This window comes from Symphalangus syndactylus, chromosome 19 (genome assembly GCF_028878055.3).
Source record: "Symphalangus syndactylus isolate Jambi chromosome 19, NHGRI_mSymSyn1-v2.1_pri, whole genome shotgun sequence".
NCBI classification, from domain to species: Eukaryota; Metazoa; Chordata; class Mammalia; order Primates; family Hylobatidae; genus Symphalangus; species Symphalangus syndactylus.
In genome coordinates, this window is record NC_072434.2 from 21,243,149 (window position 1) to 21,258,773 (window position 15,625).

General features: G+C 45.6%; 1 protein-coding gene across 8 annotated transcripts in view; it reads right to left on the reverse strand.

Moving 5' to 3' along the window:
* Nucleotides 1–15,625, reverse strand: part of NAV1 (neuron navigator 1) — a 288,925-nt gene that overhangs the window by 36,810 nt on the left and 236,490 nt on the right. For 6 of the 8 annotated variants that reach the window (XM_063613240.1, XM_063613239.1, XM_063613241.1 and 3 more), the window contains 8 exons: nt 9,446–9,584; nt 8,695–8,992; nt 7,133–7,826; nt 6,151–6,597; nt 4,663–4,704; nt 3,468–3,616; nt 1,410–1,580; nt 261–313 (listed from right to left, as the gene is read on the reverse strand). In XM_063613240.1, the coding sequence (XP_063469310.1) occupies nt 261–313; nt 1,410–1,580; nt 3,468–3,616; nt 4,663–4,704; nt 6,151–6,597; nt 7,133–7,826; nt 8,695–8,992; nt 9,446–9,584 (1,993 nt within the window). The remainder of the gene's footprint in view (nt 1–260; nt 314–1,409; nt 1,581–3,467; nt 3,617–4,662; nt 4,705–6,150; nt 6,598–7,132; nt 7,827–8,694; nt 8,993–9,445; nt 9,585–15,625) is intronic. The other 2 variants (XM_063613243.1, XM_063613242.1) reach the window with 1 other exon arrangement.

Sequence of the window (15,625 nt, forward strand, 5' to 3'; positions counted from 1 at the left end):
ATTTTTCAAAGGAGGGGAACAAAAATCACCAGAGTTGCTCAGGAGCTGGTGGTAGGGCCAGAAAGAGCACTGAGGACCTGAGGCACCCACGTGAGTGCTACGAGCTCTAGGTGCCTCCCCCACTCCCACCCCAATGGGTACAGTGAAGAGCCAGCAGTGCCCCCATCCCCCACCCAGTTACCCAACTCCAAGGAGGTTCTAGGGAGCATTGGATGGTAGAGGAGAGGGGATGAGAGGGGAAGAGAAGTTAATGCTCTTACTGAGGAGTAGGTGGAGGAGGCACTGGAGGCCAGGGACAGCACTGAGCCATGAACTGAAAGAGAAGGAGAACACAAAGAGTTAACAGTGGGTTCCAGGGACAAGGGGTTTTTGGAAGACCCCCTAAGGCAGGAGTTTGGATTGTGATTCTGGAGGGCATCTGGAGCAAACAGAAAGAACAGAGTAGGGAATCCAACTGGTATCAAAACAGCCCAAAGCAAGGTCTTGAGTCGAGCTAGCCTCCTCTTTCAGCCTACATTTCAGCCTGGGTATGGCAGTCCCTTGCTCAGCCTGCTCTGAGGGGCACAGGGTTTCAGAGAAGGGAAAGGAGACTTTCATGGATAGTCATCATCTTATCTTCCCAGTCAGGAAAGCACTTTAGCCGCAGGAGAGGGGAGTTTCTCATCAGAGTTGCTCAGAACAAATATTGCAATTCTGCCCGTGCCTCCTCCTCTCATCACTGGGGGATGTGCTTAGGATCTTGGGGATCATTCAGATGAAAACAATATTTAAGTGAGGAATACTCATTCTGATTATTCAGTAGAACCTACGGTGAGAACTAAAGCATGTCTGCAGCAGATGCCTCCTGGAGTGACCATCTTGAAAATAATAATGGGAGATCTAACCTGCCATAAGCCTGGTCTTCTAGCTCTGATCAGTACTAACACCCAGATCACCACCAACAGTCAGATGGCCCTCCCTGATGCTCATCTTCGGAACATATTTGAAAGAGAAATGAGATGCCTAATTATTTGTAAGGATTTATTAAGAGCTTCTATTATGTCCTGTTTTCTTTTCATATATTTGAGAGACTGTGGGGAGGAAAGACTATAGCTAGAATGAGGAGGAGAGAAGCTGTGGTTTTCAGAGCATCCTGAGGGGTGCCATTTAACCCTTCCATGCTCAGTTTCCCTCCCCCAGCCCCAGTGATGGATGCTCCATCCCAATGCCCCAGTGCTAGATGTGCCACCCAAGGTTTCTGGGCCCCCAGACCCTTCAAAGGGATGGGGAGAAAAAACTGAAATGGCCCAACTTGATGTTCTGTGAATCATATGTGTGTGTGGTGGTGGGAGTGGTGGGAGTGGAGGTGGTGGGTGAGGGGACCCAGCAGAGCTGGAATGAGCGTGAACCGCGCTGGCGTGAAGTCTCACCATCGTCCGTGGGGTCTCGGAAGGATCCTGACCGAATCATTCCCTTGGGTCTCTCGGCCAGGGACAGGGTGCTCCCCATTTGGGAGCCGCTGTACAGCTCGAAGGCCGCCTCGTGGGTGGGGATGCTGTTGGAGCGGGTGATTCTTGGCGTGGTGGCCGCAGTGGGACTCACTGGAAGGACAGAGGGAAGGGGGACAGGAGAGGGAGCAGGAGGGCAGGAAAAGAGGCAGGGTCATCAGCTCTCCGGGCCCTTGGGGGATGGAGCACCGGGAGCATGAGAGGCAAATGGGGAGAGGGCAGGAGAGGAAGGGGCAGGTGCAGTGGTGGGAGTGTGCAAGCAGCTGGTGGTTAGGAGCGGGGTCCCTCCTGGGGAGATCAAGCCCTAATGGAGAAGGACCCTGCTGTCTGGAATAAAGACCTTCCCTCAACCCTGCCTGCCTCAGAGTTGTTGCTTTTGAAGGTTAGGCTGGGGGCCTGGCAGCTTTTCTGAGACCTTCACATCACTCGGATGTGCTGATGAAAATGAGATGCTGTGGTTCTCTAAAACACAACTGCCAGCTCAGGAGGACTGAAAATTCAAACCAAGACCCAGATCTGAATGATGAAAAAGCACCAGCTAGAGAAGGGGGCTGGGCTACGGGATCCCATTGCCCTGGCACTGTGGAAGGGCGTGAGAATCTCCCCACAAAGTAGTGTCACTCTGAGTGACTGGGTTGGCTCTAAAGCATCAAGAAACATGGCCCTCTTTGCCTAGCATTGCCCCGGCTTGAAGGTCAGATGGACAGAGCAGGTGAAAGTGTCAGGTAAGGCTTGTGGAATGTGCTTTGAAGCTGGGTTCAGCTGAATCCTGTTAACCTGCAGATGCCTTACCCCTTCGCCCATTGCTGGGATTACAGCCTTTCATGGTTTCATACCCACAAGGAGCTCCCTTGTCTATTCTTCTGCCTCCATACAGGCAGGTGGATGTCTAATCTGTCCATAAAGACCTGTGCAGAAGAAGATGGCACACCTCTCTGTTGACCTTTTCAAATTCCTAAGGTAATTATTGCTTAGCCCAGCCCCTCATTCTACAGCATAAATGCAATTCTTATTTGGTCTTCAATGGAGATAGAGAACAAGCTGGCCCCATCCTCCATTTAGTAGCCCTTCAGAGGGCAGATGATCCTGTCTGAAGAATGGTTCTTTTCCCTAGGCCAAGTGATCCCAATTCCTAGTCTTTCCTCAAATTCCCCACAGTCATTGCATGGGTGTGTTACAGGTCCTTGTCTTTTATTAACTGATTTCTTTTACTCAGCTGAAAGAAGAGATGGATTTAAAGAGATGCAGCAAGCAGATAACAGGCCTATCCCAGGCACTGTTCCTGAATGGGTTCCTAGTAGGCCAATCATGGCATACTGCTTCACAGCACTGGGGCTGGTGTGCTTCTGTGCTAGGCCAGACCCTCCACCTGATGCTTCCTCTCCTTCCTGTCTCCAAGTCACTTCCTTATTTCCTAGCTCTCCTTTCTCGCTAGGCTTTAGGAAGGGTGTGGCCAGGACACATCTTAGTCAGCCCTGCCTTCAGGGTTAGGATGGCCTGGGCTCAGCCAGAGCAGTTGAGGAATCTGGACTTGGCTGAGTTTGGAGGCAGATCTCGTCCTTGGCAATCGACAACCTTTCCCTCCTTCCTCCCCGTCGGCCTGACATTTCAGTATTGCCCTCTCATTAGCTGGCCCTAGTAGCACTGGGTGTGGTGGCTCCTTTCTGGCAGTTCAATGTGCCTGCTCTTGCACTGGTTTGATCTCTGGGCTTTGGGTTACAGCTTTTCCATGCCACCATTCAGGCTCTCTGATGCTAAAAGGACCCTACAACTTGTGCCCAGGGGCAACTTTTCAGTTCAGGATCTCGAAGTACTCTACCTTCAATCTTACTTTGGGTGGATAAACTGAGGCACCATCAAACAACCCAATACAGCATGAGTCAAATATGAGATGAAACCCAAAGCCCACCTGCCTCGCCTCACCCTGCAGGGTGACCCCTGCTTCACCCCATGCCACAGTGAGTGACTGAAAACACTAACCTATGTTGGTAAGTTGGCCCTTTGCACTCAAAGACATAGGAAGTGCGGGGGGAGAAGGCAGCTCTGACTGGTCATCAGATTCAGGCAGCCCACCAATGGTATGGGAATGTCGCCTCTCCTTGGTCTCCTCCTGGGACTGAAGCTGGTACCTGTAGGAGGCAGCAGAAGAACTCAGTCTGGGACTAGCAAGTGCAGTCAGAGGTTTAGTTGGTGTGGAGAGTGTCTGAACTAGGCTGGAGCCAGGAGATTCTGAAAGCAGGACATGGAAAAGAGGGAGCAGTCAGGGCTGCCCAAGGAGGGAGGAAGAGGTGGTGTGGAAGGACTAGCAGGTATTCCTGTAAGGGTTTCTGAGGTGGGGGCAGAAGTGATGGAGGAGGCATTAGAACTTCTCCTCAGAAGTTCAGGACAGAGACTTATGATTCCACGTGTGGGCTTTCAAGTTGCAAGAGTCGGTCAGGCACAGTGGCTCATGCCTGTAATCCCAGCACTTTCGGAGGCTGAGGTGGGTGGATCACTTGAGGTCAGGAGTTCGAGACCAGCCTGGCCAACATGGTGAAACCCCATCTCTACTAAAAATACAAAATTTAGCCGGGCGTGGTGGTGCACACCTGTAACCCCAGCTACTTGGGAGGCTGAGGCAGGAGAATCGCTTGAATCAGGGAGGTGGAGGTTGCAGTGAGCTGAGATTCTGCCACTGCACTCCAGCCTGGGTGACAGAGCGAGACTCCCTCTCAAAAAAAAAAAAAAAAAAAAAAAAAGTTGAAATAGTTGCCACCCAACTGAACAACTCAGTGCTGTCAGAACAGTGGATGACCAGGTAGGTCCTGCCCCTAGCCCAGATGAGTGACCAAAGAAGCAGACTGTTCTCCCTCATACTTTTAGGGAGGAAAATTACAGAGATGAAGCTCAGCCAGGATTCGGATGGCATAGGCTAGTGCAGGTAAGTGCATGATTCCCATGTGCAAACTTGTTTCTCCCCTGTCACCAAAAAAAGAACACTTGCTGTAAAAGTTGACTCACATAATATTAAGCTTGGGCAGGGTACTAGGTGGTACTTGTATGGGACCACATACAAATGATTCAGCTAAAAGGGTGACTAAATTCATGACTGGAGCCTCGGACAGGTCGAGATATGATTTTTCATACATACCAGCAGTCCCATTTATAGGGAAGAAAAAACACATTAAAGGGTTACCTGAGCCCTTTCTTGGGAAGAGTGTTCCGATCCCGCTGATTACTGTGGAGATAAAAAAAAAAAGAGAGAGAGAGAGAGAGAGAAGCATGTGGGTCCATCTTAGGAACTAGAGTTTAGAACCATTGGTGTGAGGTATGCAGACCCTAGACACAGGACATCAAACTATGACCCCCTTTAGCTCTAGAAACCAAGAGATAGCTATAGCCTGCTTCTTGGCTTACAACTTAGAAAATTTATCTGAAATATTAAATGTTATTTCTCTGATTAGAAATTAAGTCATGGTTAGGCCGGGCGCGGTAGCTCACGCCTGTAATCCCAGCACTTTGGCAGGCCGAGGCGGGTGGATCACGAGGTCAGGAGATTGAGACCATCCTGGCTAACACAGTGAAACCTCTTCTCTACTAAAAATACAAAAAATTAGCCGGGCACGGTGGCAGGCGCCTGTAGGGCCAGCTACTCGGGAGGCTGAGGCAGGAGAATGGCGTGAACCCGGGAGATGGAGCTTGCAGTGAGCCGAGATCGCACCACTGCACTCCAGCCTGGGCAACAGAGCAAGACTCCGTCTCAAAAAAACAAAAAACAAAACAAACAAAAAAAAGAAATTAAGGCATAGTTAGCTATTTAAAAGATCATATTATGGCACTAGGGACAGTGGCATGAGCCTGTAGTTGCACCTCTCAGGAGGCTGAGGCAGGAGGATTGTTTAAGCCAAGGAGTTTTGAGTCCAGTCTGGGCAACATAGTGAGACCCCATCTCAAAAAAAAAAAAATAGATCGTATTATGGTAGGTAAAAACTACCACATAGGTAGTTTGATAACCTTGGCATATGGGGGAAGGGAGGGGAAAACTAGGATGTGATAGAAAAGATTTTGGGCAGCCAGGTGCGGTGGCTCATGCCTGTAATCCCAGCACTTTGGGAAGATGAGGTAGGCAGATCACTTGAGGTCAGGAGTTCAAGACCAGCCTGGCCAACATGGTGAAACCCGGTCTCTACTAAAAATACAAAAATTAGCCAGGCATGGTGGCAAGTGCCTGTAATCCCAGCTACTTAGCAGGCTGAGGCAAGAGAATTGCTTGAACCTGGGAGGCAGAAATTGCAGTGAGCCAAGACTGCACCTCTGCACTCCAGCCTGTGCAACAAAAGCGAAACTCCATCTCAAAAAAAACAAAACAAAACAAAAACAAAAAGATTTTGGACTAGGAAGCAAAAGCTCTGGATGATAGGTTAACCTAATTATGAGATCTTGGATGAGTCATTTAACTTTGTGCGCAAGTTTCTTCATTTTTAATATAAGAATAATAATTTAAAAACAAAAACACATCTTACCTATCTCATGGAGTTGTTGTGAAGCAAATTAAATTACTTAATATATGTGAAAAAATGTCAAAAGTCACAAAATGGCAACAAAATATAGGATAGTATTGCCAATGGCAAAATGAGCCCAAGACACGGAGACAGGCCGAGGTTCTGCTGTCTTGTCTACCTACCTGTCCAGTTGCCCAGCTCTGGGGCTTCCACTCCAAGTCAGCTCTTCCGTCTCTTCTTCTGTGGGAGCAGCAGGGGGAGCAGGTGGGGTGGGGACGGGAGTACTGCTGGGGAAGGCACTAGGCAGGCTCATTGGCATCTGGAGGGACTCCATGCTCCTGTGCAGGCCTGAGAGTTTGGGGTACATGCGGGTCTCTTTTGGCACACTGAAACCACTCATTAGCTCCAGGCCCTGGGAGAAGCTGGCTGAGTTAATATTGAGGATGGGTGCCGGACTAGGGGTGAAGCAGGAAGGGAGAGGGCCCCCAGATGCTGAGCTTGTAGCATGCAGATCTGGGACCTTTGAAGCATGGGTGGTATCACTGGATGATGGTAGATCCAGACTGTTGGAGTTGACCTTGTCAAGATTGGCTAGTGAGGGTGGTTTGACAAAGCTCTTCGCTGTGGCCCTGAGAGAAGATCAAACGAAATATTTAGAATAATAGAATTACAGAGTGAGAGGCAGATAGGACCTTAAAGAAATCCTATCCAGTCTTGTTTTCTGCCTATTTGCTAAGCACAGAGGCTTATCCTAATGCTGTTGTGAAATACAATGCAAGGAAACCTGATACCCAACTTGGGGCACATTCAGCTTAGATAAGGGGCCAGCATATGCACATGGGCGATACAAGTGAATTTATGCAAATAGGTATATATGTGTAAATAAACAGTAAAATCACCCATATAAGTGCTGAAGACAGGGTAAGCATTGATCAGAGAATAGTACAAATGAGGTAAGTTTTGAAAGAGGGATTCAGTCTTTCAGAACTTTCAGAAACCAGATTCTTTCAGAACCTTGGCATATGGGGGAGAGGTGGGAAAGAGCCATGCAAAGGCCTAGAGACAATGGTGGATAGGCCATGCCTCATCTAGTCCAAGGAGGGCAGAGATATGCAAAAGAATGACAAAGCAAACAGACAAGAGGCGGCTGCCCACATTGGGTACCTGAGAGGGGTTGGTGGCAGCTCTGCCAGCTTGGTGGCTGTGGGGTGGCTTGCTTGGTTCTTGGGAGTACTTTCTGGGGAGCCAATACTCTTCAAGGAGATGTTGTCTGAGTCCAAGGCCACTGCCTTGGCTTTGGCCTTCTCTTTTTCCCGATCTGTCTGATTGACAGGGGCTGGAGTGGTCCGCCCACTGGCTACCTTGGTAGGCTCCTTCAGTCTGGAAGGTGTAAGGCCTCCCTGCTTGGTGCTGAGGAGACTGGGGTCAATGCTGCTGCTCACAGGGCGAGGTCCACCCCGCCCACCGGTCACGCTCATAGAACTTGACTTGGCTGGCCGGGGCAGGCTGCGGTACTGGATGTTAGAACGGGCTCCAGGAGCCAGGAATCCTGGCTCTGCGCTGTTGGAAACATCTAAGCTAGTCTTGCGCCCATTTACTGGCTTGACAGGGATGCCTGAGGACTTCTGGATCTTGCTGAGAGTGGCTGAACCACCAGTTTGCATGACAGTGGCTGTGCCTGTGGCAGGAGGAGGCTTCTTGTAGCCAAAGGATCCCGAAGTGGAGGGGCGAGCAATGCCCGAGGGGGGCTTCTTAGCATCACTCAGGCGGTCCCGACCAGCATCAGAGGAGGAGCGTTGGAGTCCAGTATTCTTCACTGCAAGCTTACCCTTGTCTGTAGCTTTGCCCTCAGGTTTGCCTGCAAGAGGATGGGAAATGAGATAAGAGCTGAAATTGACCAATATCTTAAAAACCCATCCTTTTCTTTCCCTCCATGGGAGAAGGGAACATTGTCCACGTATTGTAGACTTTTAGAGGCCTAAATATGGGTAAACAGGTACAAGATAAGCTGATAAAGTTTCTTGTCTGAAAGACTCTGGGTGGGAGGGGTGGGGAGGCTAGGAATTTATTTTGTTTTGCTCCCAGAGTAGAATAGTCCATTTTGATTAAAATGGCAGAGGCAAACACAAAGATGATCAAGAATATCCATCTAACAACTAACTAGTTGTGGAAGGGAAAAAAAAGGTGGGGAAGCAAATGGAATAGAGTATGACAATATCTCTTAGTAATTAGAGACTACAGGAAAATGTTGATTAAGGCTAAAAGTTACCCAAGGGGCCAACTTTGGGGGCACTATAATTCTCTTGCTGTAGCCATTTTATTTATTGTTTTCTTATATTCCTGAGATGTCAAGCCATATCTTATGAAAATAAGTGCCTTGAGTGACTAACTTGGGAGAAAGAAGCAAGCAAGCATTGGAAGTGTTTGGAAGGAGGTCAAACTAGTTTCTAAACATAAATATACTTCCTCTTGTACCTCATATTAACTGGGATTTTGGCCCAGCCACTTAACCTCTTTGAGTTTCTATTTCCTCCACATTTGTAAAATGGAAATAATAACACCCATCTTTCCTAACTCACGGGACTGTCCTTACACCAGATAACATAATGTCTGTTAAAGCACTATGCAAATGTTTGCTATCATCCTATGGGTTAATGACCACTAAGAAGAGGGGCAACCAAAGAACTAGGTCTTTGCCCTTGTACCTTCCTTTATTCCAGGCTCACCTGCGACTTTGAGGGCACTCTGGGCTGTGTGAGTGATGGGGGAAGTTACAGCCACAGGTGGGGTCTTGCCCTTCTTCAGGGAACCAGGGTGGCCCAGGCTGATGGGCTTTTTCAGTTCTCCACCCTTGGATGAATCATCACAGCTCTCAGGCCGCTCCCTCCGCCACTTAGAAGTCCCAGGTTCCATCTTCAGGCTACCACTGTCGTACTCCAGTTTTTTAGGGGCCTTCTCCTCTGATTCACTAAACCAGCTCAGCCCACTTTCTGCCAGTGAGCGCTTCTCTGAGTCTGTGCGTAGCTAAAGAAAAGAGAAAAAGGCAGAGTGAGATACTTCTATGCAGATGAGGGACTGGATAGCTGACAGGATTGATTTTAGTTAGTACCTGGTACTGCTCATCTCAGAGTATTAAGTCAAACTGAGGGTTTCTACCTATACCCCTAGGGTTTCCAACAGCAGATGACATATATCTCGGGGTTTCTTTTTCTCCAGTTGGAATAGCTCTTATATGTATCACTCTAGATTGGTGTAGGCACTAAGTATAGACAATATGACAACATCTAATGTCTTGGGTGAGTAGCCTTAGCTTTTTTGGGGGAGGGGGTGGGGGTAACTCTAAAATGACCTGGCCAAAGGCCTATGAGAACCAATCCAATGGAGTGGGTGTGTACGTGCAACCCCATACACAGACAATGCCATTCGCCCTGTGGTTCATCTTGAGATGGCAGCTTGGGTGTTTGCAAACTCACGTACCACTATTGTTGAGTTCCTGCGAGAAGCAGTGGGAGTGGTTGGGAGGGAGTTGAGTGAGGAGCTGGCATTGAATTCTTCTGAACTGAGATTGTCGGAGGCATCGCTGAGTCCACTACTGATGGAGCTGCTTTCATCCCAGCTACAGGACAGGAGAGATGAAGGTCAATGGTTAAAACAGAAGCCCAGGCAAAAAATAAATGTTTCACATTGATGCAAGAATGGCTCTGCACCAGTATATAGGCTAGCCAAAAGTAGAAAACCTGGGGGTTTGTCCTGGGTTTGCCAGCAACTCAAAGTGTGACTTAAACTTCCTTGTAATTTGGTGATGTTCTTTTACAAAAGGAAGAGACTGTCTTTATCTGGCAAGAGAAAACCTATCTCCTTAACAGAAAGGTATATTATAAAGGCAAGGTAATTTTTGGATCAATCTAATTACACAAACCAATTTCCTCCCCTTGTAAACAACCTTCATTCTTAAAATTAACATATCTTTGTTCATTTTTAGACGTGTTCTGCATCTATTCTCTCCTCCTTTTCTAAAAATGTCTATAACTGGTAATGAGGCCCAGAAAAAGATTTCTCTTTTCTAGAACCTCTTAGACTTTTATCATTTCTCATTGCACCTCCATTTATGCAGTTCACCCTATCCTGGGATCGGGTCCTGCTTCTAAACAGAACATACTGTTCTTCTGTTAAGTGAACCAAATTTAAGGTGCTGTGGCCATGTAGAGGGGCCAAATTTGTGCTGAATGGATTCATTTCTCTGCCAATTGCTTGGAATATCAGGTTCGTGGTATTAGGGAGATAACGCTGTTAAACATCTTTATCTGTAAACATCTGTATCCAAAAACGCTACTTCATGCACTAAGTGAACTTACTACAACCTCTATATCTTTGTAGTTTGAGCTCTACAAACATTCATTTGGCTGTTCTTTTTTTTTTTTTTTTTTTTTTTGAGACGGAGTCTTGCTCTGTTGCCCAGGCTGGAATGCAGTGGCGCAATTACGGCTTGCTGCAACCTCTGCCTCCTGGGTTCAAGCAATTCTCCTGTTTCAGCCTCTCAAGAAGCTGGGATTACAGGCACCCGCCACCACACCCAACTACTTTTTTTTTTTTTTTTAAGTAGAGACAGGGTTTCACCATATTGGCCAGGCTGGTCTTGAACCCCTGACCTCAAGCGATCTGCCCGCCTCGGCCTCCCAAAGTGCTGGGATTATAGGCGTGAGCCACCTACCTGACCTGGCTGTTCATTTTTGGGCTTAACAAGTTTCAGTCAGAAAGTTTACCCTTAACCTCAAAACTAGCCTCCTCTACCATTTATATTAATTTCCTCTTATTCTATCTTTGCTATTCACATGTTTCTTTTCGATCACATGCATTGTTTTCTAAGCTCAAATTATGTCTCCTGTAAGCTTTCTTCAAAGATCCTGTTTTCCAAGTCTTTCTCAATTCCTTTTGGACCTTAAAAAGTTCTTCAGATTTCACTCAAGTTTTAGAGCCTAAAACTGAACACAGAAGTTCAGTAAGACTGCTATACATGAGTATCTGTTTGTGCCGGTAGGAATTAACTTCTAAATCCTTGTTATCTGTGTTCAGAGAAGGTTTGTTTATCAGCTTTGCATATGTGCAAGGACTAAAAGGCCGAAGATTTTTTTGTGTGAATTAGCTGGTATCTGAAAAAATTCTTCTTTTTGATTTATTTTGAGTTTCATATCATGGAACAAAAATCAGACATACAAGTCATCTAAGTGGTTGGCCCAGATCTCAGCTGGCTCCCTCTAATTCATGTGCTGGGAATAGGAAAGTGGGCGGTTTGGACATTTTGGCTTTGTTGCTCTGTAGTGATTTATCCAAATACATTGAGAAAGAGCAAAGAAAGCATGGGGATTAGAACACACTACAGAGTTCTTTAAATTTTATGACTATGAAACATAGCCATTATTGAATGATAATCAACCTCTTCCCCTCTTCTCCTCCTGATATATACTAAACCTCACATTTGTCCTGGGCTACGATGTCATACCCCCTCACTTTGTAGAGAAAGAATACTGAGGAAAGATCAATGCTGGTGTTATGATCCTATCAGCTCTTCTGGGTCAAGATAAGATCTTTGGCAAGCAAGCAAACAAACTATTCTCAGCATGTTCTCTAAGTCAAAGACAGAGGAAGCCTGTAGCACTGAATCTTTCATCTGAGATTAATTATTGGTAATTAAGGTCGTGAGGCAAAGAAAGCCTTATGGAAGGACTCTCGCAAAAAGAAGATTGCTGCAGCTCAGAAATCCAAAAGAAACCTTCCTTTGCCCCACATTTATGGAAAGTTTAATACTGAAATGGGGGAGAGGGATTTATCTTCTAGGAGAGCGTTTGGGTCCTCCTTGCTCAAAAGACATTCCTTCCCAAGCTCTTTTCCTGCAGTGAGGAAGTATAAGCCTAGAATTACCAAGGAAGGTTGGCTAGAGGATATAAATACTTCCTAGCAAAATTCTTTTGCAAATTCTGAAGAAAAGGAAAATTCTGTTGTCATTACATGAGAGTTAAGCATCTCCACTGGAGATGCTCCACTGAAGACAGCATAGTTTCTTTCTTTTTCTTCCTCTCTCTCTCTCTCTTTCTTTCTTTCCTCTCACTGTGTCACCCAGGCTGGAAGGCAGTGGCACAATCTCAGCTCATTGCAGCCTTCACCTCCCAGGTTCAATTGATTCTTGTGCCTCAGCCTCCCAAGTAGCTGGGATTACAGGTATGCAATTTTTGTATTTTTAGTAGACACGGTGTTTCACCATGTTGGCCAGGCAGGTCTCCAACTCCTGGCCTCAAGTGATCCACCCACCTTGGCCTCCCAAAGTGCTGGGATTATAGGTGTGAGCCACCGCACCCAGCCCTCTTTCTTTAAACAACAACAACAGCAACAACAACAACAACAACAAAAACCCACTATTACATTTGAATGGCTTGAAAAAAAATAAAAGTTAAAGAGTGACAGAGCAAGACCTTCTGTTAAAAAAAAAAGGCTGGGTGCAAAACTCCTCCTTGAAGCCAGGTGTTCAAGACCAGCCTGGGCAACAAAGCAAGACCTCTGTCACTACAAACAAAACAAAACAAAAGAAATAGTACATGCTATAATAAGGATCCAAATATTATATAAAGGAAAAAGGAAAAGTGCTCCTTTTTTTGCCCTCCCATTTTTACTTCTAAGGTAACTATTATTAACAGTTTTTTGTGCATCCTTCAAAAATATCCCTACGCATATATCTTCTAGCTGTTTGCTCTCTGGATCTGCTGAATAGTTGACATTATGGGACCAAAATTCATTATCCTGGAGATTCTCTATACCTGACTTAAACTGGAACCTCAGTCTTCCTCTTTGTTTTATTCCTTGTTTCAGTGAAGTACCTCTTCCAGTAGGTTTCTGAAAAGGGGTGCTTTGGAAGTAAACTTTGTAAGATCTTACATGTCATAAAATGTCTTTATTCCATCTTTACACGTGAGATTTTGGGTAGCCACAGAATTCTAAGCTGAAAATATCTTCTTTCAGAATCTAAAGACATTGTTCTATGTCTGTTTCTATTGTTGCCCTTCTGATTCTTTGTCCTTGTATGTGACCTGTTTTTTTGTCTCCCCTCTGGAACTTTTAGCATCTTCTTGTGCACTGAAACATCACTAATGATGTGCCTTGGTGTGGGAGTTTTTTTTTTTATCCATTGTATTGGGTACTTTACCAGATGCTTTGAATCTACAAACTCATTACCTTCAGTTTTGAGAAATTTTATCAAAAATTTTTTGATGATTTTCTCTTCATTTTTCAGTCCTCTCTTCTAGCGTATTTGTAATTCAGTTAATAGATTTTTTGGCTGATTTTCTACATTTCTCTTATTTTCTAGCACCATTAAAAAAAAAAACCTCTTTTTTTTTTTTTGAGATGGAGTCTTGCTCTGTCACCCAGGCTGGAGTGCAGTGGTGCGATCTGGGCTCACTGCAACCTCCGCCTCCTGGGTTCAAGCGATTCTCCTGCCTCAGCCTCCTGAGTAGCTGAGACTACAGGCGCGTGCCACCATGCCTGGCTAATTTTTTGTGTATTTAGTAGAGATGGGGTTTCACTGTGTTAGCCAGAATGGTCTCGATCTCTTGACCTCGTCATCTGCCCGCCTCGGCCTCCCAGTGTGCTGGGATTACAGGTGTGAGCCACCGTGCCCGCCTTTTTTTTTTTTTTTGTAGAGTCAAGGTCTCCTTATGTTGCCCAGGCTGGTCTCAAGTGATCCTCCCACCTTGGGCTCCCAAAGTGCTGGGATTACTGGCTTGAGCCACTCTGCCTGGCTGCTAAATTCTACTTTTTGAGCAATGGCCTCAATTTTATCTTCCATCCTTTCTATTAAGTTTTTCATTTCTTCTATCACACATACATATATAAGTACACACACATATAAATATATAGACTATATATATATATACACACATAAATGTATGTATGGGTATTGTATATATGTATATGTATATTTTAGAGACAGGATCTTGCATTCTGACCCAGGCTAGAGTGTGGTAATGCACCATAGTTCACTGCAGCCTCAAACTCCTGGGCTCAAGTGATCTTTCTGCTTCAGTTTCCTGAGTAGCTGGGATTATAGGCATGTGCTACCATGCCCAGCTAACTTTAAAATTTTTGTAGAGCCAGGGTCTCACTATGTTGTTCAGGCTGGTCTCAAACTCCTGGCTTCAAGCAATCTTCCCTCCTCAGCCTCCCAAAGTGCTGGGATTACAGTTGCGAGCCACTGCGCCCAGGCTTCTACCATATTTTAAATTTCCAAGGCTTCTTTAAAAAATTTTAAATAGCATACTGTTCTTTCTTTCAAGGATACAATCTCTTTTTCAACTCTCAGAGACATTCATTCACTCATTCATTTGGAGGGGCAGGTTTCCAATGTCCTTGCATAGTTTATGGTTCCAAGTTGCTTTGTTCTGTTTGTACTGGCGGGACTTCATGTTATAGACCTTCTGAGATGTGTGATGAAGCTTGGCTGTTTGCTTATATGGAAGGCTGGGACACTCATTATAAGTTATTGAGAACCTTTGTGCACATGCAGTAGGACTTGTCAACTATGGCTTCAGTATAGGGAGATGAGATTGGACTGATTCATTTAAGTTTTTTCTCGTGGGTTGGTCAGATTTCCTAGAGGTGAATCTTCCAAACTCCAGCCTGCAGCATGTAAGACCAGCATTCTACGAGCTGAGTTAGAGAAGAGCCTGGAGCTTTCAACATTCAATATGCAAAGTTTCATTTATTCCCTTCTCCCTTGTTTTAGTTCAAAATCTATGCCCTCACTTGTGTCAGGAGTCCACCAGTCCAGAGACTACCTGTTTTACTCTCTCCAGAAAATGTCTCCAGTCTTCTGTTAATGGAGGGAAAGGGCTCCCCCTTTGGGAGCAGATGGAGGGGAATGGAGGGGAGAATCTGAGAGTCTAAGTGTTTTTTTATAAATTTTCACCCAGTCCTCTTGTTTTTAGACTTACCTCTTCCCCTATTAAAGCTACCTGATGCCACCAATTATGAAGCTTTCTGAGGATTCTGGGGTGCAAATTGAGTTGCTGCCTCACTTCCTCCACTGCTGGCTCAGGATTCGACTTTAAGTCTGATCCATCAGTTCATACTTGCCAGTCTGATTTCCAGCATCCCATGATCTCATCACTATTACCTCTTTCTTCTCCTATTCTTTGTCTTTGTGGTTTTATGACTTATGAAAAGAAAAAGGCTTTATTTTTATTTAACTTTTGTGGTAGTTGTGAAATATGTGAAATATATCCTAAGTTACTCTTTTGGATAAGATATCCTGGTGGGTAGCCTTTGAGTAGAGAGAGGTGAGGAGACATTAGCTTTGGAGTTCCAAAGTCAAATTACACAGAGGCAGAAGAAACCATCTAGATAATTTTTTTTTTTTTTGAGACAGGGTCTTGCTATGTTGCCCAAGCTGGTCATGAACTCCTGGGCTCAAGTGATCCTTTTGCCTCAGCCTCCCAAAGAGCTGGAATTACAGGCATGAGCCATTGCACCTGGGCTAGATGATTTTTTTTGAAGACTCAAGAGCTGTAGGAGAAAAAAGGCTGGATGGACACTGTCCATCCTGAAACATATGACTGGTTAAGGTGTTAAGAATAGAATGTCTTTAGAAGAGTTTGCAAATTTTATCAG